The sequence below is a fragment of the Drosophila mojavensis genome, unplaced genomic scaffold (assembly GCF_018153725.1).
Source record: "Drosophila mojavensis isolate 15081-1352.22 unplaced genomic scaffold, ASM1815372v1 contig_36, whole genome shotgun sequence".
NCBI lineage: Eukaryota > Metazoa > Arthropoda > Insecta > Diptera > Drosophilidae > Drosophila > Drosophila mojavensis.
The window spans coordinates 15,321,352-15,346,586 of NW_025318858.1; the positions used below are offsets into that span (position 1 = coordinate 15,321,352).

Genomic DNA, 25,235 nt, shown 5'->3' on the forward strand with positions numbered 1-25,235 from the left:
AGGTTATTGCACTGTGACAAGTTTTATACCTGTTCTCTGATACCTGAGCTCTTAATGGCTCTTAATGAGACAAACAACCCTTGCTCGATGTTTTCCTAAGAACTTCAAGATTTAATATTAATCATGACTATTAGGAGATTCTATTGATAATCTGATTACATTTTTAAGAGTTTTGGGTGTGTCATTCTTCTAGTTTTAGGGTTAATAGAATTCAGATTTCTGTGATCTTCTATAAATAAATTACAAATAACTTATTCGGTTTGGATATCAACAAATATTATACCTGTCAACGTTTTAATTTTTATACAGGTGAGATATTAGAGTCGTTTACTGATAGCATTTGAAAAGTATACCTATTGACTAATTTAAGCTTAACTGTTATACCAAGTTTCGCAAATTATATTGAATGAAACGGAAAGACATTAAAAAAATTATTGCCAATATATAAAGAAGAATATATTCGAATTTACCAAAAAATGTTATCATTCGAAGGTTTCATGCAGACAGACAGACAAAAAGATGTGCACGCATACCTTGACTGATCAAGAATATATCTACATATACATGTCTCCAAAGAAGCTATATTTACATATAAATTTAAATGTGTATCAAAATGTTTAGAACTTGGCCACACCTCACACATAAAAAATTTATTTGCATAAATTCAATTTAATTTCATTACAAAATTTTTCTATGCATACTTTAGTCGAGCACGCCCGACTTGCGCATTCTGATTTCGTAATGATCCACTAATTTTTATAGCACCCTAAGTATTTTATTTGCTTAAAGTAGCTTCGACCAATGGTGTTTGATTAAACAAATAGAGCTGCACTGTTTGACTTTGTAAATCACTTCACTGTACTGTATATTACACGCTACCCACAACAGTTTTTGGATTGTGTCTGAAATCGAATCAAATTTAGCTTTAAACGTTAAATGCAAAGCGAATCAAAGGTATGATCATGTTCGAACAGCTTTAAGACTTTCTAAATGCTCAAGTGTGACCACAGATTGTTCTCAATCAAGTATTTATTGGCTATACATATGTATGTATATATATCAATATATATATGTATGTAGATATATAGATATGTATATTTATGTATAGTTTTTGCAATTATACAAGGCGATGCGAGCTTACTAATCTGTAAGAGTGCATTAGGAGGAATCTTTACACTTGGATATACTTTCAATACCTGTTTCCATCACTCCAGCCTTCTTGATATACAACAGAAAAACATACACAAATGCACACAGGCACACTCGCTCACTCACACACACGGATACACATTCGCGCATGCGCCGCTTATTTTGCACTTTATGCAACAACAGCTGCGTCGCTGCTTTCCAAATCCCATTCGTCCCAACTTACACAACCTTTAGAAAGAAGTTGATTTAAATATATGATCTTGAATGTGGAGAACACAAATCGACGTGCCAAAGCAACAGACGGAAATTCTAGATATTTTTTTTTTATTTTGCAATATTACAGACAAAGAGAGGGGGAGGCATACAAACGAGATAAAATGGAAAAACTTTTAATTTAATTTATAGCGGCCCCAAGAGGGCAGATCTAATTTATTTCTTTTTCATTGATGATAAATTGATAAGAACATATAATATATATATTAATATAGAAAATTATAATAATATAACCTACATAATATAATATAATAGTAATATATAATTATTAATTCTTAAAGATTTATCTACTAATAATGAAACAGAATATTCTGGTATTTCTTGGAATTTAGTTTGATTTAAATAATCATTTCCCCATTCTTGCCTTTCTTTCAATGCCTCTATAACTCTCTCGCCCGCTCTGAGATTAGCTCTAACCATTTATCCCTCTCTTTCACTGAGCTCTCCTAGTTTTTCCCATACTTTTGTAATACTCATTAGCAAGTTAATCAGAGTATATTAATTCTAGGTAATTTTCCGTACTAAAGTACTTAGATTTTAAGTCAAATTACTAACTAATATATTATATTAAATAATATTACCTAAACAGTTTACATCTGATCATGATTGCACGTTGGGTAGATAAATACTAACCTGATTTACAGAGGCACATTGATTTAAACTATTAATTGAATATTATATTTAAATTTATTGAGGAAACCTCTTTGTTAACATTTATTATGAAAATATATAGACATAATACAGTAGCTCTGTCGTATGCTTAAATCTTATATGTGATATAACCAAATGAATAACATGAAAAAGAACTTATTGAAAAACCAGAATGTTATATATATATATCTTTTTATATTTCAGACATTATGTATAGGTATATTTTCCTTATAGGTGCACTCAATGCGATTTGCCACTGCTTGGAAAATGGATTGGCCCGGACTCCTCCAATGGGTTGGTTATCCTGGGAGCGGTTTCGATGCAACACAGACTGTGCAAATGATCCCGACAATTGTATAAGGTATGTCCAAAGTATTTCCTTTAAATGTGCTTTGGGGTTTAGTCAATTCTGATATTAAATTTATTGACTGATTGCTTAAAGAGGACTTTATAAACAAACGAGAAGAAGAAATTAAGGGAACGTTAATTAATTGGGAACGTTAATTAAACGCTTAGATATTATGATATATAATCTTTCAATGGATTATTAGAAAAAGTATTAAAATTTTAGATATATAATGGTTAGTAATATGTTTATATTTTTTTTATTTCTACACAATTTGTTTTAGTGAGCGACTATTTCAAGTAATGGCTGATCTGCTCGTCACTGAGGGCTATGCTTCAGTGGGCTATGAGTATGTGAATATTGATGACTGCTGGCTGGAAAGGCGCCGCGACATAGATGGCAAGCTCTTAGCCGATCATAAGCGATTTCCTAGTGGCATAAAAGCCTTATCAGATTACGTATGTATAACATTTACTTAGCATCTTTCGTATGCTAAGCTTAAATTATGTCTCATTTTACCACTAAGTACTTCGGCATCTAATATCTCATCCTGCCAAACTAATCTCTATAAATTTACTTAACACAATAATTATGATGACATTTTCAATATTTTCAGATTCATTCGAGAGGCTTGAAATTCGGTATTTATGAGGACTATGGCAACTTCACATGCGCTGGTTATCCCGGCATCATTGGCTATGAGGAAACCGATGCGCTTCAGTTTGCCGAATGGGATGTGGATTATGTGAAATTGGATGGCTGCTATGCCTTGCCCTATGACATGGATCGAGGGTATACGCAGTTTGGCAGATTTCTGAATAGGACTGGAAAGGCAATGGTCTACTCGTGCAGCTGGCCGGTTTATCAAATCTATGCGGGCATCCAGCCCAATTTCTCGGCTATTCAAACACATTGCAATCTCTGGAGGAACTTCGACGATATTCAAGATTCGTGGGCATCCGTTGAAAATATTATTGACTACTATGGAAATAATCAGGATTTGATAGCGCCTAACGCCGGACCCGGGCACTGGAATGATCCTGATATGGTAATTACTTCAGGAAAATAAGAATTCGGGAACTTATAACTTTTTATACCCTGTTTATTATTTCTAGTTAATAATCGGAAACTTTGGTCTAAGCTACGAACAGGCAAAAACCCAATTCGCAATTTGGTCAATTTTAGCGGCTCCTCTTTTAATGTCGGTGGACTTGAGGACAATTCGGCCAGAGTTCAAAGAAATTTTACTCAACCGCAAGATCATTTCTGTGGATCAGGATCCGTTGGGAATACAAGGCCGAAGAATCTATAAGCATAAGGGAATTGAAATTTGGTCGAAGCCGATAAGTCCAGTATATCAGAATTTCTACTCCTACGCGCTCGCCTTCATAAATAGACGAACCGATGGAACACCCTCTGATATTTCAGTTACACTAAGGGAATTGGGTCTTATCAATAATTATGGATATCGGGTTGAGGTAAATCGAAAATATTATTTAAACAATTTATAAATTATATAAATATTTTATACATTTAGATATATTTCTTCCTTTCATTTCAGGACCTTTATGAGAATATTAACTATGGTATATTGTTTCCGAAAACTAAAATCAAGGTTAAGGTAAATCCTTCGGGAGTAGTTATGTTGAAGGGCGAAACTCAAAATATAAACCAGTTTTAACTTGTTTTTGTTTTTTAAAAAATGTAAAAAGTCAAGCATATATGCATAATAATCATTCACGTTGCGAACGCAGCTCAAATGGCAAATATATTTAAATGTGTTGATATTTGCGGATTTGCCACGCCCCAATTCGAGCCATATATGTACATATACATATCTCTATCACTAGATGATATTAAAAGTGATCTAACTTTTCCAATCGCTTTTCATCAATCTATATAATATTCTTGACTAATTGTGGGACTCTTCCTATTGAAACGGTAGAAGATAAGATTTTTAACTGTCCAAGTGGGCAAAGCTATGTGCAATATACAATATATATTTTTCTGGGATGGGAATACACAAGAGTATGTAGATTTAAATACCAAGTAATCAAGCTTCAATTTAGGTTATAGTATTTCCCGATTAGCCAAGCTTCTGAAATACATAGAGAATGAATATTAACTAATAAAATATAATACTATATACTATAATTGGCTTATATTAGAATTTGGGACTTAAAATTCAAATTTAGTGGATTTCTAAAATTACTTAAAACAAATTCAAATTCGGTTTAGAAATCATTTAACAATTAGAGCATTCTCTCCACACAAAGAGTTGTAAAATAATGAATACAACAACGGAATTTGTTGGGATATAAATAAGGCTAAATACTCATATTTCTAAATAATAATATAATCTAGCAGAAAAGCCTTGAAATATGGCACTGCTTAATAATAAATGAAATTAGGACTCCTAGAAATAAATATTAATTGTTGTGAATAAATAAACTTGAAAATAAAAATAGACAATTGAACTATTCTTTACTAATTTTAAGCATATGTTAAACTATACTAAAATAAGATCAATAAATTGATGGTGCCTACTTTTGGGCAAGTCTTTAATAGATATCAATTTGTGTGTGGGATAGGCAATCGGAAATATTTCCAAGTATCAAAAATTGCAAAATTTACACATTCTAATCTAAAATTTTATTTAATAATATACAATGATTTTTATTTAGAGTCCCTAGAATATTTTTGGCTTCCATATACAATGAATTTATTATATGAGACAGACAAAAACTATTTATTTCATTAATATTCATAACGTGTTTCTAGTATAGACATATTTATTCAGTTCAATGCTATTTACTTGGAAAATTACAATAGTACTTAATATATTCATACAGTATACAAAAATGCAAATATTGAAATATTTGAAAATTTCGATTTTTATTTGATAGTCATTAATCAAAAGTGTATATTTTTATATATAGATATTAATCTTTATGGGAATGGGATGTTATTGAGAAGTCTAGCCGTAGAAGAACAATGGTAAGTAGAAAAATAATATAAATAAATCCAATAACTAGGAGTGGCTCTTGAAGCAGCGATACCTTTGAGAACTTATACTTGAGAGTGAACTCTGCAATATGATTTTCTACCAAATTACTTTGCGAAAATGAAATAACTGGACGTCCCACAGTATCCAAATAGGTGTGAACCAATGAGTTTGGTCGCCGCTCAATACTATATGGTGGTTCAAGCTTGATATTCGACGAGCCCTCCGGCAATATAATAGTTATGACAGCTTCATCAATCACCATGTTATCGTGTATATGGTCGATGACATACATCTTAAGGACATAATCGTCGTCGGAGTTATACAGATATTCATAGGAGGGCACATTGTACCCGAGCACGTATTGCGTTTTCCATCCACCAAATAATGGGAAGCGGGGACGCAGGTCGAGTTCAACAGAATCACGCATTTGATTCATATTTGAGGTAGAGATATTGCCATTGGTATCGCGGTAATAGACACCAGTGGCCGATGCCGGTAAGTAGGTTCGGTACGACTTGACAGCCGATTGGCCAGAACGACCATCTTTCTGGAAATCATAACGCGAAAAGGATCCTTTCAATTTTGCACCAGTGTGCGTCATTTGAATTTCCTCCTTCACAGCAATGTTGCCCCAGTGTGAAACTTCAATAGTGCGCTCCAACGTGTTCACAGTCAAAAACGGAGATTGGTTCTCATAGTGCACGAACAGCTCGTCATCAGTCAACTCTGTTTAATTCAATTTCAAGTTAATCCTAGCAACATAATTTAATATAAGGATATTACTTACTTGCGACATTTTCGTACGGGCCATAAGATATTTTATTCGACATTACTGCAAATGGTCTAACCTGTGTATGCGCAATTATATTGGACGAGCTAAGTTGAACGTTAAGTCTTTGCGTTTGTGTTAGATAGTAGGAATAGTAATAAAGACCACCAACATATTTGACCAACTGTTTATCGTTCTGCTTGATTTCCGATGGATATGGCAGTATATTTTTGGTTGAAACTGTTTCAATGAGTAAAGTTTGTTGCGGTGCATTTGATGCAAATGTTATTTTATATCTTGTTAGACCGTTCTCCTTCTCTTTTCTTTTCTCAATTGTGGGTCTCTTATTGAATCCATCTTTGACTGATATAAAAGACAGATTTGGATCTTTTACAATGAATTCGTACTCCTTCAATGGTTTGCCGGCTGTCTCCTCAACTTGTATTTTATATGATGTTTTTACGAGCTGAGAAGCTATATCCAAATTTCTTTCCACATTTTTATTTACAATTTCTGCCGTTATCGGATTTATAATTAAACATATTAATGTAACATAAAACAAAATCCAATTCGTCTCCATTTTTATCTCACAATATTTCTGACACGTAATGCTAAAACATGTGCAAGATTATTTAGTGTATTTTAAAATACCGAATTCTTGCTCACTGAACAGTATCCAAATGCCGGCTTTTGTATTTTTAGTTACATCTTATGACTACTTTTGACAAATCTTTGCGCCAAGCTAGCGTCAATTACTTTGTATTGAATATTTGAAAGTGTTCCACAAGAGTAATTAAAAAATTCTTTGCTTGTTCTTTAGTAGATATATTGCAGATTGTGTAAATTAATAATTTACAAAATCATAAATAAAAACAAAAAACATAACAAAAACTACACAATAAAGCCGATTGGCTGAAACTTAAATAACACTCCTATTTCTAGTGAATGTCTAAAAGATTTTAATGTGCCGTTTCCGCAGATGTATAATACAAAATCAACAATTTTCCCGGTCTTTTGCAATAAATTGTCATTATTAGCGCAATTTATCGCATGTCAAAAGCATCAACCTTTAACGATAAATATCGATTAAATGGGGCTATCCACAGACGAATTTGATACGCGAACATGTGTTCGTCAAATATTCGAATGTGGATAGGAGTGTGCGTACGAACATTTTGTTCGCCATTTGTGTTCGCATAAAACTAGAAAGGTTTCTATCTTACGGGTGTTCCTGCGAAAATGTTCGACAATCAACTATTGTGAAGTCTGAATTTTTCGGCAGTTTCTGCTAGCCCAGCTCAAGCGTGTTGAATTTTGAAGCCTATGGAATCAGATGACATGTTGAAGATCGTATGTTTTACCATAATCACCATTATGCTAAATAAGAGCTTCAAGCATTACCAGCCCGCATTTATCGCATATCATATATAGCAAATTGTTTACCATTTTCTTTTGCAAGACAGCATGGTAAAAAAAAATATATTTATTAAATAACAAGTTAAATTTTTTTTAAGAAAAGCGTTTTTATTTATACTTATATTAGATTTTAGATATTACAAATTTTTGACGAAGCAGACGATGAATCAGATTGATCAAAATCAATTTTTGCATATGAGCTGGTGTTCTCAAAGCAACTTGGAATTGGCGGAGATTCACATGAGACTTTCTTAAGGCAATTTGTTGCCAATTGTCCGCTACTTTGTGGAAGGTCTAAACTTGCATAATAAAGTTCATATTCGCACACGCCTGAAGGTAACTTTTTCTCATTCTTATTTTGAACACTTTCTGATACCGTCTCCTCATTTAAAATATTTGTTTCTTTTTCCTTTAACAAATTAGATTTAGTGTTTGTATTTAAAACTTGCTCTTTTTTATCCATTCTATTTACACCGTCTAGAAGATTTTGTCGACCACATTGTGGCTTATAGGATGGCCTTTGATTTTTATTCTTTGAAATTAGAGAACTATCACTTTTGATTTGCAGAATTTGGTAGCCGACATCATTTGAATCAGCTGCATTTGATTTACTTAGATTTTTCGTATAGTCTTCGTTACTAATCGAATGTATTAACTTTCTTCCAGCTGTAGTTGCATTACTTATATCTAAGGCAAAATTTAATAGTCTGTTTTTCATTTTGGTATGCAAATCACTTTCGGGGTGGGATTTCTCAATACTTTCTGATTTCTCTGAATTGATGTTCGTTTTATATTGAGACTCTGGCAAATCTGCATTCTTTTCTGACGCTTCTGAGGAAATTTTATTATCATTGTTAGCTTCATCCCGCGCTTGCAGCTGTAAGAGGAATTGACTTTGAGTCCTCAACTTCTCACTCTGGTCTTCATCAATGCTTATTTGTTTAAAGGAAGTGTTCACCATACTAACTGGTTTCATCTCTAAATAGCCACTCTCTGAGTTTTCTTCAGATTTGGGTGCTCTAAATTTACTGATCAAGTCATTTTGCCTGATCAGCTTGCTAGTTCCATTTAAACCTGGATTTGCGATAGGCGCACTTTTATGAATTGGGAATTCAGCTTGCACATTTTTAGGTACATGACAATTTCTTAACGATAATTGTTGTGAACTAGTGGATGTTGGAGTGGCATTGGAGAAATCGATTTCCATTAAATCACTCATGCGTACTGGACTAACGAAATTTCTTACATTTAGAAGAGGCGCACTCGTCGACTTCATTTCCTTTGGAGAATTGTATCCGAACCTATCAGTGCATGTCTGACCATCTACGTTGCATATGCTCCCTTTATGAATGTGACCCTTTTTTAACTTGGAGACAACACCTCGTTGAATTTCACAACGTGGTATATTTGACTTTGATCCAACCGAATATGCTCGAACCCGCGGTGATGTGTTATCGACTTCATTTATATTTCCAAGAAGTTTATTCCGTTTTAGGTGTTCGACTTTACTTCCAATTGAATAAGCTCGGCTTGGACGATCACACCTAAAATTACAATTTTATATTATTTTATTTTAAAAAATTATTTAATAATAAATAATAAATTTAATATATAAATATAAATAATATATATTATTAAGCAGATAGCCATTGGAAAGTTTACAGAAGACTTTGAAAGAGAGTTTAAGAATTTTAATTTCTAGTCTTCTGATTGTTATATTAAAAATGAATCTATAATTAAAACTTACTGGTTATCAATATCAGCGTCATGAACTAATATTTGAGATAAGTGATCGGTAAAATCCATTTTCGAGTCTCTGTGGACAACATTGAGTAAATTGTTTAATCCTATACAATTATAATATAAATATAATTTATGCATGAAATAATTACATTTTTGTGCTATGATTACCAGTGATTCGCGAGACTTTATTACTATCTAAAAAATCATCATCAATATTTTCTTCGGGTATCATTGCCTTGGAAGTTATTGAACTGAAAGAAGGAAAATTAAATGTTCTTTAGTGTGATTTCAGTTTACTTATAAAATTGGTATACATATTGTATAATCAGAGACATTAACTATTCCAATAAATTTGCCTTGACGATTTAGATAATAAACAAATAATGATTTACGATTTCCTCCTCAAAAATCGATTTAACGCAGTGTTTGTTCATTATAAATGAATTAATATGAATAAAACAAAATTTGATAACTTACTTTATTCGATAAGCGTCATGCACAGATTTATCATAGGCATCGTCAATACTTATGGATGATCCTTCGCTTTCAGAGCACTTCATTGAATATGATATTGGGCTGTCAATGTTTCTTTGAATTAAATATGACCGCGTTCCCGATATCGTATTACAGCGTTGCGCATTCTTCAATTCAACATAAGTATGATTACTGCATTCGCTCAACGTCCGACTTCTAGTTGGTAAGCTGTCGCAGCGTTCTCGTCCATAGCCTAGTCAAATATGAAGGCATTTGCGGTTTACATAAATAAATAAAATAAAATATTCTAACTTTAAAAAATAAATATTTATTTTACTCACTGTTGTACTGCGGTGAAAAACTACTTCGTGTTTCAATAGGATTTTGACGCTTTTGTAAAACGTTAATAGGTTTGGACGCCTCATTGGCTGATGAAGATCGCTTTCTCATCGGCTCACTGCTCAGGTCCGAAAGTCCTTTTTGTACATTTAAAAGATTCATATTCGACTCCGTTTTAGCAGACATTGCGCTAAAAAAAATATCCAAAAAATGTATATATTAATCAGTGAATTAAATGGTAAAAAAAAAGCTGTGTAAGCCGTTAGTTTATATATCTTACCTTAATATCTTATCGTGCATATGTTTAGCAACTGCTGCATCCTCTGTTTCCATCCAAAGTTCACCAGCGCCCAAAACACTCTGTCGCCCCAGTTCCATGAAAAAAATGTTTTGTGGAGAGGCGTGACCACATCTGAAATAGTATTGACAGCATGTTATAATAAAGCATATGTTTGCCTAATGGAACAAACTAAATTAATATTGTGACGCACCTTCTTATCGTGTTTAAAAGTATTTCAACTTTATAAATTCGATCAACTTCATTTCCAAAGCATTCAAATGTTAGTGACTTCGATGTTAGGCAGCAATGATAGGTGCCCGTAATCCCAACACTTTCAGAAATGCCTTTTTTTTGGACAACAACTTGCCAAACATGGTCTATAATACAAACATCATTAAGAGTATGTTCAAATTAAATATTTAGGCTAGCTGATGTCTTAAAATATCCTGGTTTAGAAATAGGTATTGACATATTTAAACTAATAACTTACCGTACTCTATCTGAGTTCCGTTTGTATTTCGTTGAATGTATAGCAAGTTGGTTAACCATTTCTTTAAGTCTTCTTCGGAATTCATAACGATTCCAAAGCCGCCATCTTTTGATGATATGGCTAAGACATACTTATGTTTGGTGTCAAGTCGTCGATTTATACTAAAGCAATCTGCCACATATATCTCGCGTTTTGGTGGTGCATTTTGAAGAAATTTCTTTTCACTATCGTAATACACCAATCTTGCTTTCTTAGTTCTTGTTTCCTTGTGCAAAACAAAATATTTCTTTTTCATTGTTTTCAATTTCTTTTGATATTCCTTTAGTACTATTCCGTTCTCTGACATGGAAGCCATCATAAATCTACCCGCCTTCCAAACCTGTAATATTTGAATATGAAAGAATATAATTATTAATATAGATACAAAACAACCATGAATTCTTTTAAAAAAAATCATTCTTGATAAACAAATTTATAGAGAAGATAAACTTTTTCAACTGTCACAACAGAAACATATAATAATAATATTTCTGATCCGGTTTAGCTCTGATTGCGTTATAATTATATTAAAATATAAATGACCTCTAAATAGAGAAAACGCCGGAAGAAAGTAAATATGTATACGTATGCATATGTTTGATCTTGATCTCAACATCCGAGTCTTAACTTGTACATGTCCGTCTGCGTGGGCGTTCTCGGCAACTTTTTAAAACATATACATATGTACATTCTATATTCCCTATATACTCAAGTTATTGCAAGATTATCATATTGTTTACACATTTCACATTCCACTTATTTGACATTGATAAAAATCGAAATTTCCTTTATTTTTTTTTAACTTGACTCGAAAATAATTAGTTAGACACCGTTTCTCATAGAAGAAACACTATTATTTATAAACATATTGCAATTAGTAGGCCTGGCCTTATGTATAGCACGCATATTTAGGCCCAAAATATCATGAACATGAAACTACACTTTTTAATAAATAAAAAGACAAAAAAAAAAAAAAACATTTTAAGCCGTAGAAAGAGGTAAACGCAAAAGCAAAAGCATAAAGTGCGCAGTAGGCGCCTGGAATACTTGCTAATACGTTTCACTGTGCGCTCTAATGCTTGATAGGTCACTTTTGCAAAGGGTATCTGCTAGTCGGACAGTTCCGTTACAGCTTTCTTATTGGTTTTTTTTTTTTAATCCTTTAGCAATATTTTTTAACTTGTTAAAGGCACTTGGGGACGAACCGAAATAGTTTTGAGCCATATACGTTTCTTGTTTACCTATTGCGTGTTAAGTATTTCTTTATCAATGACATAAGTAGTTTCTGTACGGAAACAATTTGTGCGCACTGTGTTTATGCCCATTTCCAAGACACTTATAATAAAATGTTCAAAAGTCCAGCTCCAGATCTAAACAATTCACCGTAATCAATACGAAAGCAATAATAATACAATTTGTAAATAACTTTTGAAATTCTTTGACTTGGGTGCATTACAAACGGCAGCTAACAAAGGTCTGTACTAAACTAATTTTACATACTTTTTAGATTTGCATTAATGTTACTACGCATATGTGAATATATTTGTATCATATTTATCATTTACACATTGTATTAGTCAACAGACATGTAAACATACATATACATATAATGATTATATACATACGTCCATAGACATACGTACGAAAGTAGGTGAATGTTTTTAAATGCTCAGCTGTAAAGATACATATGTATGTATGTATGTATGTATGCACGAACGTACGTAAGCTATTTGATAGGACGAATTATCTATCAATTATCTAATCAATTCATGTTATTGGCATAATTGTTATTAATGTTTGTATTCCATTTTTCTTATAATGTTAGAGGCGAGTGACATACATGTGTCTTAATAACACTAATGCTCATGTTAGGGACACGTTGAGATTTAACTATGTAACTTGTTGTGGTTTTCACAAATGGTATGGGTAAAACCATTATTTTTTAGAGACGAGTTTCAAGATTTTAAATGCAATTGCGCGTATAAATATTTTTATATAGATGTCTGTATGCATATGGTACAAATAAATATATATTATACATTGAGATGTATATGATATTAACTTTAGCGAATCACTTTGTACACTATATAATTATCCGATATGTAAATGAATTTAACGTTGATATATTTTCGTTATAAATAAATGCAGAATACATACTCCGAATACAATAGGCATATATTTATGTATAAATTTATAATGTAATGATTTCCGAGATATAGTGGTGGCACTACAATATATCGAATTTATCGAGGAACGTATAATAAACCATGTTGTGTCACTGTTAGAGCTGTGCACTTTTTTTGTATTAATTAAACAATACAATTTATAATTTACATCCGAACTCCGTTGAGTTCCATATTGGTCCGATATTGGTCAAGGGGTCCGGATATGTTAAGCGCAAATCTTTCCATAAAAAATATGCGAGAGTCAGTTCAATGTTATTCAAATCTGTAGCAAAATTTGAAAGTCCTGTATCCCATCCATTTCAACCATTTTGTCATTAAACTACTCATGATATTGATATTTGATCCGCGACTAGCCATATAATTAGGACTCGCGGCATCAATATACTAGTACCTTTCATAGTCCAGGTCGCATATCCTGTTAAAATATATAATAAGATACGGGATTTAATATTTATTTTTCCAATCTTACAAAAAGCAGAAATTAAAAAATTTTCAGCATCGATTTTTTAAAGCATTTGTCTTTTTTGATCGGCTATCACGTATTTACACGATTATCCCGCGAGTCCTCCATTCCGTTTTCCCGACCGATGTGCATCGATATACAAGCACCCAAATAATTTTTGTTGTGTTTGTTGGCGATAGGTAGGATAAAGTATACAATTTCCATTCCCTGCACAAAAGCTCTCCCTGCTGAGCTTTCAACATTACAGAACGACCAAACCACACTTTAATTTCAATTTAATTTATTTTCAATATTTCAGGACGTTCAATGAATATGATTTTAAGCTTACGTACCAACAACAAGCACTAGTTTAAAACAAATTTTCTTAATGAGTTTCGTTTAAAAGCTAGAAAAAAACACACACATTTTTGTGGAGTGACTGCTTAGAAACAAATAAAGAAAACAAATAATAACACTTAAAATTGTCCTGTAATCCATTTTCTTATGAGCACAAGCAGAAAAAAGTATACGACATAAAATTTATTCTACATTCACAGGAATTAATTGGATTTTTAACGATCACGATTAGCTTCCGGCTATCGATTAATCTGTTTTCAAAAATTGTCCTTTTTATTTTTAAATACCTAAAATAGATAAACAGGTAAGCTGCGTACTAAGCTTTAAAATTTTTTTTTGTCGTTTTCAAGTGCTTAGAAAGGAGTGAAGATGATTTTAATTCATACATGATCAAAAAAATTTTGTAATTTTATATATTTTTGATTAATAAGTAAGAATTCAAACAAATTACAAATTATATAAATAAAAACCAAAAATTCTATTTATTTTAGATGTACGTAACTAGTGAGAGTCAGAATGAATGGAGTGTTTGTATCCAATAAGAATTTTAGTTTGTTTTGGATTTGCGAACTATGCTGCACTGTAGGCTTATTATGCACAGTGCAGCAGGATTATTGTACGGAGCTATCAAAAAAGTCATTGAGCATGATTTTGGGCCAAGCCTTCAATCCACGATATATGAGCATTGATCCACCGAAAAGCGGAAGCAACGAAAATAACCAAAATTCAGGATCGAAGAGATCCGTTTTGGATGTACCATTCTATGCTGATGATAATGTCGTTTCATTAGGCAGTTTCCCCGCTTGGGAGACAAATCATTTCTCTTATTTTGCTAAAAACGAGGAGGACTCATTGAAGAGAAAAACCATAAGCATAAGAAATGTCTTCATGGACCAGAAGGGTCATGGAAAACCTGAAGTTTTCAAAACCCGGCCTTGGGAATGCTCCTCAATAATAAACTGGATCGATCTGGGCTTAAACTACTTTCCGCGCTACATTCGATCCATTGAATGCATTGCAAAAAAATGTTGGTATGGACACTTTAAATGCAAACCCAAATCATTCACCATCAAAGTGCTGCGTCGTAAGCCGGGCTCATGTATTCATATAAGCGATAAATTAATTCTCATAACTTCGGATGAATACATCAACGATTATACGCAACTCTGGATTTGGGAAGAAATCGCTGTTAATTTTTGCTGTGAATGCGTTATGTTATATTAAGATAAATTAAAATATTTATGGTCATTAAAATAAACATTGTATTTAGTTTAACAGAAAACTTTAATAGCATTAGGCACAATTGACACTTGAATGGGTCGGGGCTCGTATTCCTCTCCGTCTATGGAGTAGAAGATTGGCTCATCACTCACTGAGGGATACAGTTTGATAGTTCTACTCTTGAGTACCAAATTAGGTTCCACAGTTTTATTCGTAATTTTGGGTATATTTTTTATGAGATCCCATCCGGGCTGCAGGGAATCAATAAATTTACTTTCCAATTCCGAAAAATTCTCCTCGTTGTGACTAAGATTAATATTAATTTGATTTGAGTTAATGCAACCACTAAGTTTTGTAGCGCAACTATCGTTCTTAATAAGTTTTTGCGTTGCGGCTCGGCTCACATTTTGTGTTTTCACAAGTTTGCTCAAAAAGAATCCCTTTGTGGGCTTATCTTCAACTTCGGGACAACAATTGCTACAGCCAGGGCAGGGCGGTGTATAAACATAATCTGTCTTCGAGTCCCAATTGGCAGTTCCAGAAAATGATCGGAAAAATGCAGCCAGATGATGTCTCAGCGGACCCACATACCAATATTTATCCTTCAGGGTGTCAATATCTTTCAAAAGGCCCCACGAGAAACCATTTATGCCAAAAATTGGCTTTAAATTGTTGCTGGGGCTGTCGTTCTCATTGTTGTTCTCCTCATCGAGTACATCATATTGAATGACATCGACATATTTGTATTGGTTATTTAGTAGGGGCAACAGAGCCTGACATAACGTCTTCACAAATTCCAGTTCGCTCCCAAAGTTAAAGATTTTGAAGCCAGATGCTTTTTCCCGTCCTAGCGGAAGGAGGGAAATGGGACATATCTCGCCCTGACGACGCAGCAGTCCGGTAACCACCTCAGACTTTGTACCATCTCCGCCGGCTACAACAATAACATCTGGTAGGGCACTCATTTCCTCAACATATGTTTTGGCATGACCGATGTGGTTCGTTCGCAGTATTTCAACAGAAAATCCAGCTAAATGCAATAGAGGTTCACAGTATTTTTTGAACTGAAAACAAATTCACTAACTAAAATGCATTTCATTCACTTTTTGTGTATTAAACCTTACCAAATTTTCGGCCTTTTTCTTCTTGGCAATTGGATTCATAATCACAAGCACATTTTTTGGAAGGACATTTGTTGTTTGATTACTATGCAATACTTCATTTGATAATTTGTTCATATAAAGTTTAATGCTGAAAAGACATCCATATATGTATGTAATTTATATAAACATCCAGATAATTATTCACTTACTCTAATTTGGTTTTTATGGTGGATACTCCATATCCTACTACACATGACAGAAAAAGGCTTTTCTTCCAATTATTTCTGATCAACTTTAACGTGTTCATCCTTCCAGAATTCTTATGTAAACCAGAGCTCTACATAAACTATAAACAAAACCTTATAAATTTACTGTTCAATATACTTATGTTGTTGAACACATGATTTGCACAATGTAGCATAGAATTTACGATAAATGGAATGAAACGTGCGATGTCTCTAAGAATGTTATTGTTGCGATATATTTCTGTTGCTAGCGATTTCGATGTATCGCGAATATTTCATTTACGGTCATTTCAGGAAATTCAAACAATTTGCTAGTTACAATTTTACTTTTTCGATGGGTTTCTATAAGTTATTAAAAAAGTAAAACTTTAAGCAAGTTTGCTTTTCCCATTTGTGAAAATAAATCGAACTGGTTGATATTTAAAAATACTTCAAAGTACTCGTACAATTAATGAGATGGGTAAATCTAGTTCATCCCTATAAAACTAAATTATTTTAGATAGTAATTCCGAAGCAGGGAAAATGGAAACGGTATATTTCAAATATATAATAAATGTGTAAATTTAATATAATTAAATAATAATATTAATAATTTAATTAATAATTTTTATAATAATTTAATTTGAATATGTATACGAATTTAATTACTTTTATTATCAGAGCACACAATTAATATGACCATTACTGCTTTCCTTTGTTTACATTTCAGTTAAAAAATTCGCCTGCCATTAAGGTGCTTACGGACCTGGATGTTAAGTTAACAGACCGCTTTGTGTCCTATTTACTGCAATTTGCAACTTTTAAGTCTCTTAAGATACACTGCAAATTTCTTGAAATATCTTGTGATGGAATAGCCTGGCTTTGCACATGGGTCGCCTTCATATGGCTAATAAATTCTAAGAACCTATACCAAATGCAAGTTAATATGTTGCTTGGATTACTATTAGATATAGTTGTTGTGGCTGTACTAAAAGCACTCGTACGTAGACGACGACCCGCAGTTGTCAAGGATGCACTAGTCATTGGTCCGGACAAGTTCAGCTTTCCGTCGGGACACGCATCCAGAGCTTTCTATATTCTAATCTTCTTTACCAAATTGCATACGTTGCCAGTCGTATTTTGGATGCCGATGACTGCGTGGGCCGTTAGCGTTGTGATCTCTAGACTAATATTAAAAAGACATTTTATTCTGGACGTTAGTGCTGGTGCATTGATTGGAATATGTGAAGCACTGTTTATTGGACTAATTTGGATAAGTGAAGAAACATCCGCTTCTCTTCTTGGGCTTATAACTGAAGACGAATCTGTTTAGCAAGTAAAATGAAAAATGTCTTATAACTTTGTATTTCATTGATTGACTAATAATATTACGAACTTACGCCAAATATGATTAATTTATTCATTGTCAAAGTGATTCATCAAGTGAAGTTGTTATATTTGTTATCAAACTTTGTTGCTCACATGGGTGGTATATCTTAGAGTAGGTTAAAGGTCAATTGAGATAATTTTCTTACTTTTAGACTGTATCGCATGCATAATTTAACATATTTAGAGTTTTTTAATAAAACGATAAAAGCAATTTGCACATTAAACAGTATGATTTTTATTTCTTGTTGTTGTTGTGATTATTATAAATATTAATAAAGTGTTTGTATTGTTGATAGGCGTAAAGCTAAATAACTGTCTTATTAACAAATTATTTATGCTCTATCGGTTAACATTGTGCGCCTCATAATCCATGACTTCTTCATAGATGAGCTCCTTCCACTGCTCAACAGTATGCTCTCGTTCATCGACGCTATGATCATATGGCTCTGGAGCAGGCTATTTAAAAGGAAACAAATATAAAATGTATTAAATATATGCTGTTATTATACTATAAATTTCTTAATACTACAACCGGTTTTAAGAGAAAACAGGAACCAGATGAGGCTATCATGCCAAAAGTTCCAATGATATAATACCTTTGCAATTAAAATAAAATAATTCTATATTCATTTGTATGGGCAACTAATAACTGGTTATGTTTATAATTTAAAGTTTTATCTTAGATTAAAAAAAAAAGTTTGATAAGTTTATACGGGAGGACGTTAATGCACATTAACTTTTCATCTCTATTCCGGAGGGGTACTAAACACTAAACTTCAAGTTTTTAATTTTCAGATATCTAAGTAGATATATATTATGTAAAATGTCACTTTTATATAATTAAGAATATAGTTTCTTTTATGAATTCTGTATAGTATATAAAATTATTTAATATATTATAATTTAGATTTTTTTAAATTTAGTATATCAAATACTTACAGCATCAACTTCTTCGGCGTCGTACCATACATTAATGTATTCATGCTGTAAAGCTCTATCCACTGATATTCTCTGTTCAGGGTCAATTACTAGCATCTTGCTAAGTAAATCCCTTGCCTCAGAAGCCTTTCTTCGACTATTTTGACTATTATCGTTAGGAAACAGACCATCAGGAAAAAGCCTATCAAACGCATATCCAGTATATCTTGGACGATTCTCAACGTAATTGCGAACAGTTGGCTGCAGACGCTGCATAAATGATGGGGACGGTGTGCCCAATTGCTCTGTAATTTACAAATTTAAATAGTCATATATTGAACAAGTTCTTAATTGGTTGTCTCTTCTTGTTTACCAATTATTTTATTCCACTGATCAATGTGATCAGTTCCAGGGAAAAGTACTCCACCTCTAATCATCTCACCCATAATGCATCCCACTGACCAAATATCTACATTTTCGGTATATCCCATACCTAAAATGACTTCTGGGGCTCTATAATATCTAGTTACGACATATGGAGTCATCATAAATGTAGTTCCAGCTGTGCGTGCAAGCCCAAAGTCCAATATCTTTAGAGTACAGTCGGCCTTAACAACTATATTGGAAGGTTTTAAATCCTGTAAAAACATAAAATGTTTGGTTTAAGAATTTTGATAGTTGACAATATAATATTCATCTATCTATTATTTGAAACAAAAGAACGAACACACTAAACAATACTTAACTCTATGTATAATTCCAGCGGAATGCAAATGCTTAATTCCACAGAGCATTTGGTATAGCAAGTAGGACATTCTGTCATGGTCCAAATCCATTTGAATAACCTGACATAAATTAGCATCCATTAGCTCCATCACAAGATAAACATCCTGAAACTCCTCCAAATTGCGTTGGGGAGTGAACGCATTGAGCAAACCAATTATCTATACAAATGCATACATATGTTAATACATTTCATTTTCAATTGTAAAACAACACTTACATTTTTATGGTTCACTAACTTCATTAGCTTAAACTCTCTGTAAGCTCGCTTAGCGTGTGTCACATTTTGGAATGGGCGAGACAGTTTCTTTATTGCGACATTTTGCTCGGTAACCGTGTCATAGGCAGCACTGTAAATGTGTTAAAATTTGTCTTTGTGAAGTAATTCAAACGATAAACAAATATTATGCATAGGCAAATATTATGAATGGAATTATCATAGTATTCTTGTATATAAATCAAATTTAAAATGTTCCTTTATATTCTAGAAGGATACTTCAACATTCGGTGCCTCGACTATTATTAATTTTTCTCTTTTCACTTACCACACAATGCCTTGAGCACCAGATCCAATAGGCCTTAATTTAATATACCGACTAAGAATTGTAAAATTGGTATCGCCCACTTCCACGGTATAATGATGAGCGGCCATAGTTAATACGTTATATTAATATTAGTGTTAAATACAATTACTGACCATTTCGACCTGAAATAAAATAAAAATATATTTTAATAATATAAAAAAAAATAATAACATTAATAATAATAAGCTATTTGAAAAAATTTCTAAATCGGTAAAATTTTATTTGTAAGTGTTATAGTATCTTACTATCTCATTATCGTCCTTAGTATTCTCATATTTGGATAGCAAGTAAATATTATAAGGATTGGAATTATAGACATTGAAAACTAAGAATTAATTATGTAATTTCTCTAAAATAGCCAGGAACCTTAACACTTCAACCCTGCAAAATTCGTTTCGTTTTTTTTTCTTTTCTTCATATGCTAAGTTAGCTCTCACAGTTCATCGGCTTAATCTGTGTAAGCCGACATTCGTAGTTAGAGTGTATTGAAAACTAATTATCATTATAATATTGCCTCGACAGTTTCACAAATTATATACAAGACGACATCCGTAAACTTAATAATCAAGTTAAGTGTCTAGAACTTAACGCAATAACTATAAGGCATATGAATGTACATATATGGTATTTGGAATCATGACAGCTCAACGGCTGTTTAATGCCCTACATATTTCGCAATGCATGTTTATGCATAAGCAATACATTTGCTTTCCATAATTCTCTAACTGACAATGAAAAACACAATGTTACACAAAATACAATTTTTTCTTTTATTTAATATTTCACTTTCAATAATAGATCGATAAGTAGGTAGGTAGTAGATGGGAACAACCTTTTTATCTAGCAAGAACCCTAGGAATAAAGTTACTACTACAGTGACACGTTCACAAAGTGAAAGAGTATATTGATTATAAACCATCTCAAGTTATACAGACTCCCTAAACTTAATATGTAAATATACTATAAAGTATATACATATTCATCTCTACAGTTTTACATGTAACAATTACAACAAGTAAGAACGTTGCAGTCGGGCGTTACCGACTGCGGAATACTCATTCACATCCCATCAACAATTTAGTAGTTAAGTTTCGCTCTAATACTGTAGAATATACAGGTTTTTCCGATTTGCCACGCCCCAACTGGGCGTAGACACTTCATTTTTGGTCAGTTTTTAGAAAGAGATAACGGTACCCTAACTGCAAAGTTTGAATGCTTACCCTCAAAAAATGTGAAAATTACAGGGTATTTTTCGATATGCCACGCCCCTAAAGAGGCGTAAAAATTATTTTTGGGGAATCGATAGAGGAGGCTACCAGTAACTCAACTATCCAAATTTGAAGCTTCTAGCTATTATACTTTAGGAGATATAAACTTTTGCGGTTTGCCACGCCCCCTGTGGGCGGACATATATCCGACGAAACTTTTTGGTCTTGGGTGATCAGTCCGAGTATATATACAAAATTTGAGGTCTCTGCCATCAATAGTGTCCAAAATATAGGAGAATTTAAAAAATCACTATATCTTCAGGTCCGATTTGCCACGCCCCCAATGGGCGTAGACTTGTAATTTATCTTCAGACTTTATAGAATCATACCATAAGCTGACTTGCAAAATTTCAGCATTCTAGGTTTACAACTTTAGGAGATACAGTTTTATCCGATTTGCCACGCCCCCAATGGGCGTAGATATATCCGCCATAGCTCGTGATCTTGGGTGGCCAACGAGGACCTACATACCAAATTTCAGCTTTCTAGCTCTTCAACAAACATGATTTCTGGTATATCGGAAAATGCATTTTCCGATTTGCCACGCCCCTAGTGGGCGGATCGGGAAAATTTTAACACTTTATAAATCGGAGATATACACGAGTATGTGTTCCAAATTTCAAGTCTCTAGCTTCAATAGCGCCGAAATAGATTGCGTTCATACGGACAGACGGACGGACAGCAAGACGGACATTGCACAAAACCAATATACTGATTCACTTTCGTGAATGAGTATAAAAATTATAGAATAGCACATCGAAAAAACAACTATAAGTAACTATAGGATTGCAAGTTTACTACGAATATTACTAATATTTTTATATCGGGAATATTATTATGTATGTCGTAAAATTACAAATATTTTCTGCCGTACTATCCAATAAATTGTAAATATCGACTTAGAATATTTAATATTTATTTCGACTGCAATAGTGTATTATCAAGTCGGATGGCATCACTTTGCAACATTCTAATTTGTTTACAAATAGACATTCATTTTATCTTCCCGTTTCTCGTTGATAATATAATCAATGAAATATATACATAATGGAGTCCACAAGTAAAATGACAAAAAAAAAAAATAGTTTTCATCATGTTAATTTAGTTATTTTATAATTCTATACAAAGCTTACGCATATTTTTCTACCGATAACGAAGCACGAATTTCGCAGCCAGGCCTAGTCGGCGCTTCTGCAAAAATCCATATTTCTTAGTCATAGATTCCGTGATATATTTCCTCTTTCGGACAAGTCTTAGAATCTTATCGGAGAAGTATTTAAATTGTTTTTATTTTTATTTCAGCTCTCTCATTCGTTTTTGCATTGTTAACACCTTTTTATTTAACTTACTGCCAGTAGAATCGTAAGAATATACACTGATATTTATGTTCACAATGGTAAAATCGATACTTATGTACATACATATTTATGTTCACAATGATAAAATCGATATTTATATATATATGTACATACACAAAATCAAACTCCACGCAAAAAAGATTTACATGCAAATTATATTGAATAATAAGCGTCGTTTCTTTTTTCTCATTTGCTTGCACGTTTCTAAACATTCATATGTAAACAATTTTATAGTCTGCTTTTCACTTTTTCGCAGTTTTATAACAGTGAAAAAAAGATATGAATGTAACAAACACTATAATATCTATTTAATACACGTAAGTTTGATGTACACACACAAAAGTATTGTTGTACTCAATCCATTGATGAATTGGATGCAAATCAATATTATCAATAAGAAAAACATTGTAATTCATACAAATGATAAATTTTATCTTTGGCATACACATGCATAATTATATTTACCTTAAATGTATATGGCAATTAATTTATTTCGTTATTACTAAATTGGTAAGTCGCGTGCTTAATTTAACTTGTTAATATATTTATTATTGTATTTTATAAAATCGCAGATAGACAATATGTATATCATGAAAAATTATTTTAATTTGTTTCATACTATACTAGAGTAAGACCCTATTGTAGTTTCTCAAAAATACTTAGTACTGTAAAATACTGCAACAGTCAAACTATCGAGCGTTGTATTATTTTGTGAAGAATTCTTACATACGTTAAAAAGAAAATTAACCCAACGAAAGTTTTATTAAATTGTTTTCTAATTTTAATATAAGTAAAAAATAATGACCGAGCGGGAATCTTAGAATTCAAATGAAAAAATCAACCCACAACTAAATCTACCACATGTATAGGCAAAAATATATATTCATATTAATTTATAATGCGAACATTTTTTCTAGATTAATATTCCATTTATATATTAACAGATACATAAATACATCATGTAAATAAACATGTCAGTTAATAAAATAAATTGATTAAATACCTGTTTGGTATTTCTACTAATAAAATATCGATAATAAATATAATAAGTTCCATCGATAGAATATGTTTATCTGTTAGTACATTTTTTGCACTGGCGCCAAACATGAAGCTTTAGTTAATTATTTTGTTATTTTTTTTCGAAGGATCGGAAGAAATTAAGCTTGTCCAAAATCTACTTCGTAAGTCGTTGAAACCTAATTCAACATAAGAGTATGTAGGTTCCCTAATATAGTTCTATGTATGTACAAAAAGAATAGTTTAGATGAATCAAACAACTTAACAACATATAATTTATTGAATTGAAAAATGTTCCCCAATATTTTAAAATATAAATGAGAAATAGTAATTCTTATAAAGTATTTGTGTATGTATTGTTTTACAAAAGCTGATCCGATAAATGTAAATGCATATGTATGATTTACATATGTCTGTCGGCTTTTACAGCTGAGAGAGCAGAAATATAAGAGAGCAGTTACGTATAGCGTATACAAAAGAAAGTATGCTTGAATCTCCCGAAAGTACTCATTTCTTTTACTGAACGGGTGTAAATCCTCAGAGAGTGGCTTAAGAGCTGACTCTTGTTTTGAGTGAGAGAGTCGCATCATATAAAAGCAGTGCGGCTGTGCGACTTCTTCAGTCTCGTCCCTGATCTGATTGTGTTAAGTAGTGGAGTGTGCTCCTTCTTTTGTGTGCGAGTGTGGTGAGTATTTAAATAAGTATGTAGTGAGATTAGTATATATTTATCAGGATTGTATTATATAATAATAATATTAAAATAATATTATTATCAATAATTTGTTTTAATATTAATTATGATTATCCTTTAATCTCTAATCCTTTGTTAACTACCAATAAGCTAATGATAATTAGAAATCTAATGCTCATTTATAATAATGATAACAATCAATAAAAGTATACTGGAATACTTAAAAGAATTTTATTTATTTATGATGTTAGTAATAATGACAACAATATTGATGGTAATGTAATATAGGCATTACTCAATGATTATGTGCTAAAGAACTCATGTAGTTAGCTAGAAAATAGTAAGAGTATCAAAGCGTTGCTACGCATAAAAATGTTTTGATATAAGCCTTTCCATACATATATACATAGCTGTGTGAATAACTATTCCACTGCTGAAATTTTGAATATCTAAAACTTTAAAGTTTTGCACTTCGCAGTACACACACAAATTTACATATTTTTGAGTCTCTCTATCGCAATTTAGCATTTTTTCAGTGCTGGGGAATATTTAAAAACTTATTCTACAGAAATTTGTATGATTTCTATGGAATTCAATTAATATTTTCTGTTAGTTCATATACATATAATCTTCTTCCAACCCATGGTTTATAAAAAAGCGTAACTAATATATTATTTATTACCCATTTTTACCACGGCAATAATTCCGAATTTGTTTA

The 25,235-nt window shown here is 32.3% G+C and overlaps 7 protein-coding genes across 10 annotated transcripts; 3 read left to right on the forward strand and 4 right to left on the reverse strand.

The window, feature by feature from the left end:
• Nucleotides 1–849: 849 nt before the first annotated feature.
• On the forward strand, nt 850–5,009 carry LOC6576890 (alpha-N-acetylgalactosaminidase). Its single transcript, XM_002002834.3, has 6 exons — nt 850–954; nt 2,278–2,434; nt 2,703–2,877; nt 3,036–3,467; nt 3,535–3,897; nt 3,981–5,009. The coding sequence occupies exons 2-6, from the start codon at nt 2,283–2,285 to the stop codon at nt 4,098–4,100; spliced, it is 1,242 nt and encodes a 413-aa protein (XP_002002870.1). The 5' UTR covers nt 850–954; nt 2,278–2,282; the 3' UTR covers nt 4,101–5,009.
• Nucleotides 5,010–5,295: 286 nt separating this feature from the next.
• LOC6576891 (dolichyl-diphosphooligosaccharide--protein glycosyltransferase subunit 1) lies at nt 5,296–6,831 on the reverse strand. The gene is made up of 2 exons (XM_002002835.4): nt 6,214–6,831; nt 5,296–6,152 (listed from the first exon to the last, which is right to left on the reverse strand). The coding sequence occupies exons 1-2, from the start codon at nt 6,773–6,775 to the stop codon at nt 5,362–5,364; spliced, it is 1,353 nt and encodes a 450-aa protein (XP_002002871.1). The 5' UTR covers nt 6,776–6,831; the 3' UTR covers nt 5,296–5,361.
• Nucleotides 6,832–7,698: 867 nt separating this feature from the next.
• On the reverse strand, nt 7,699–13,234 carry LOC6576893 (insulin receptor substrate 1). 2 transcript variants are annotated; one of them, XM_032729330.2, is made up of 9 exons: nt 13,134–13,234; nt 10,938–11,316; nt 10,659–10,824; nt 10,448–10,579; nt 10,170–10,357; nt 9,832–10,081; nt 9,523–9,605; nt 9,359–9,458; nt 7,699–9,155 (listed from the first exon to the last, which is right to left on the reverse strand). In XM_032729330.2, exons 1-9 carry the CDS (start codon nt 13,149–13,151, stop codon nt 7,742–7,744), a joined length of 2,730 nt encoding a protein of 909 aa, XP_032585221.1. In that variant the 5' UTR covers nt 13,152–13,234; the 3' UTR covers nt 7,699–7,741. The 2 variants fall into 2 exon arrangements, with proteins under 2 accessions (XP_032585221.1, XP_032585220.1); XM_032729329.1 differs by lacking the exon at nt 13,134–13,234 and having other exon boundaries at nt 9,359–9,427; nt 9,504–9,605.
• Nucleotides 12,242–15,219, forward strand: LOC6576894 (protein trunk). 2 transcript variants are annotated; one of them, XM_015165407.3, is made up of 2 exons: nt 12,242–12,450; nt 14,453–15,219. In XM_015165407.3, the coding sequence occupies exon 2, from the start codon at nt 14,478–14,480 to the stop codon at nt 15,183–15,185; it is 708 nt and encodes a 235-aa protein (XP_015020893.1). In that variant the 5' UTR covers nt 12,242–12,450; nt 14,453–14,477; the 3' UTR covers nt 15,186–15,219. The 2 variants fall into 2 exon arrangements, with proteins under 2 accessions (XP_015020893.1, XP_002002874.1); XM_002002838.4 differs by lacking the exon at nt 12,242–12,450 and adding an exon at nt 14,278–14,391.
• Nucleotides 15,220–15,226: 7 nt separating this feature from the next.
• Nucleotides 15,227–16,725, reverse strand: LOC6576895 (acylglycerol kinase, mitochondrial). Its single transcript, XM_002002839.4, has 3 exons — nt 16,495–16,725; nt 16,307–16,433; nt 15,227–16,246 (listed from the first exon to the last, which is right to left on the reverse strand). The coding sequence occupies exons 1-3, from the start codon at nt 16,590–16,592 to the stop codon at nt 15,233–15,235; spliced, it is 1,239 nt and encodes a 412-aa protein (XP_002002875.4). The 5' UTR covers nt 16,593–16,725; the 3' UTR covers nt 15,227–15,232.
• Nucleotides 16,726–16,819: 94 nt separating this feature from the next.
• Nucleotides 16,820–18,122, forward strand: LOC6576896 (phospholipid phosphatase 6). Of its 2 annotated transcripts, none has more exons than XM_015165408.3 (2): nt 16,820–16,990; nt 17,240–18,122. In XM_015165408.3, the coding sequence occupies exons 1-2, from the start codon at nt 16,982–16,984 to the stop codon at nt 17,840–17,842; spliced, it is 612 nt and encodes a 203-aa protein (XP_015020894.1). In that variant the 5' UTR covers nt 16,820–16,981; the 3' UTR covers nt 17,843–18,122. The 2 variants fall into 2 exon arrangements, with proteins under 2 accessions (XP_015020894.1, XP_002002876.2); XM_002002840.4 differs by having other exon boundaries at nt 16,973–17,061.
• On the reverse strand, nt 18,110–23,415 carry LOC6576897 (stress-activated protein kinase JNK). The gene is made up of 7 exons (XM_015165409.3): nt 23,275–23,415; nt 20,145–20,305; nt 19,820–19,949; nt 19,563–19,760; nt 19,190–19,454; nt 18,838–19,121; nt 18,110–18,354 (listed from the first exon to the last, which is right to left on the reverse strand). The coding sequence occupies exons 2-7, from the start codon at nt 20,249–20,251 to the stop codon at nt 18,238–18,240; spliced, it is 1,101 nt and encodes a 366-aa protein (XP_015020895.1). The 5' UTR covers nt 20,252–20,305; nt 23,275–23,415; the 3' UTR covers nt 18,110–18,237.
• Nucleotides 23,416–25,235: the final 1,820 nt, after the last annotated feature.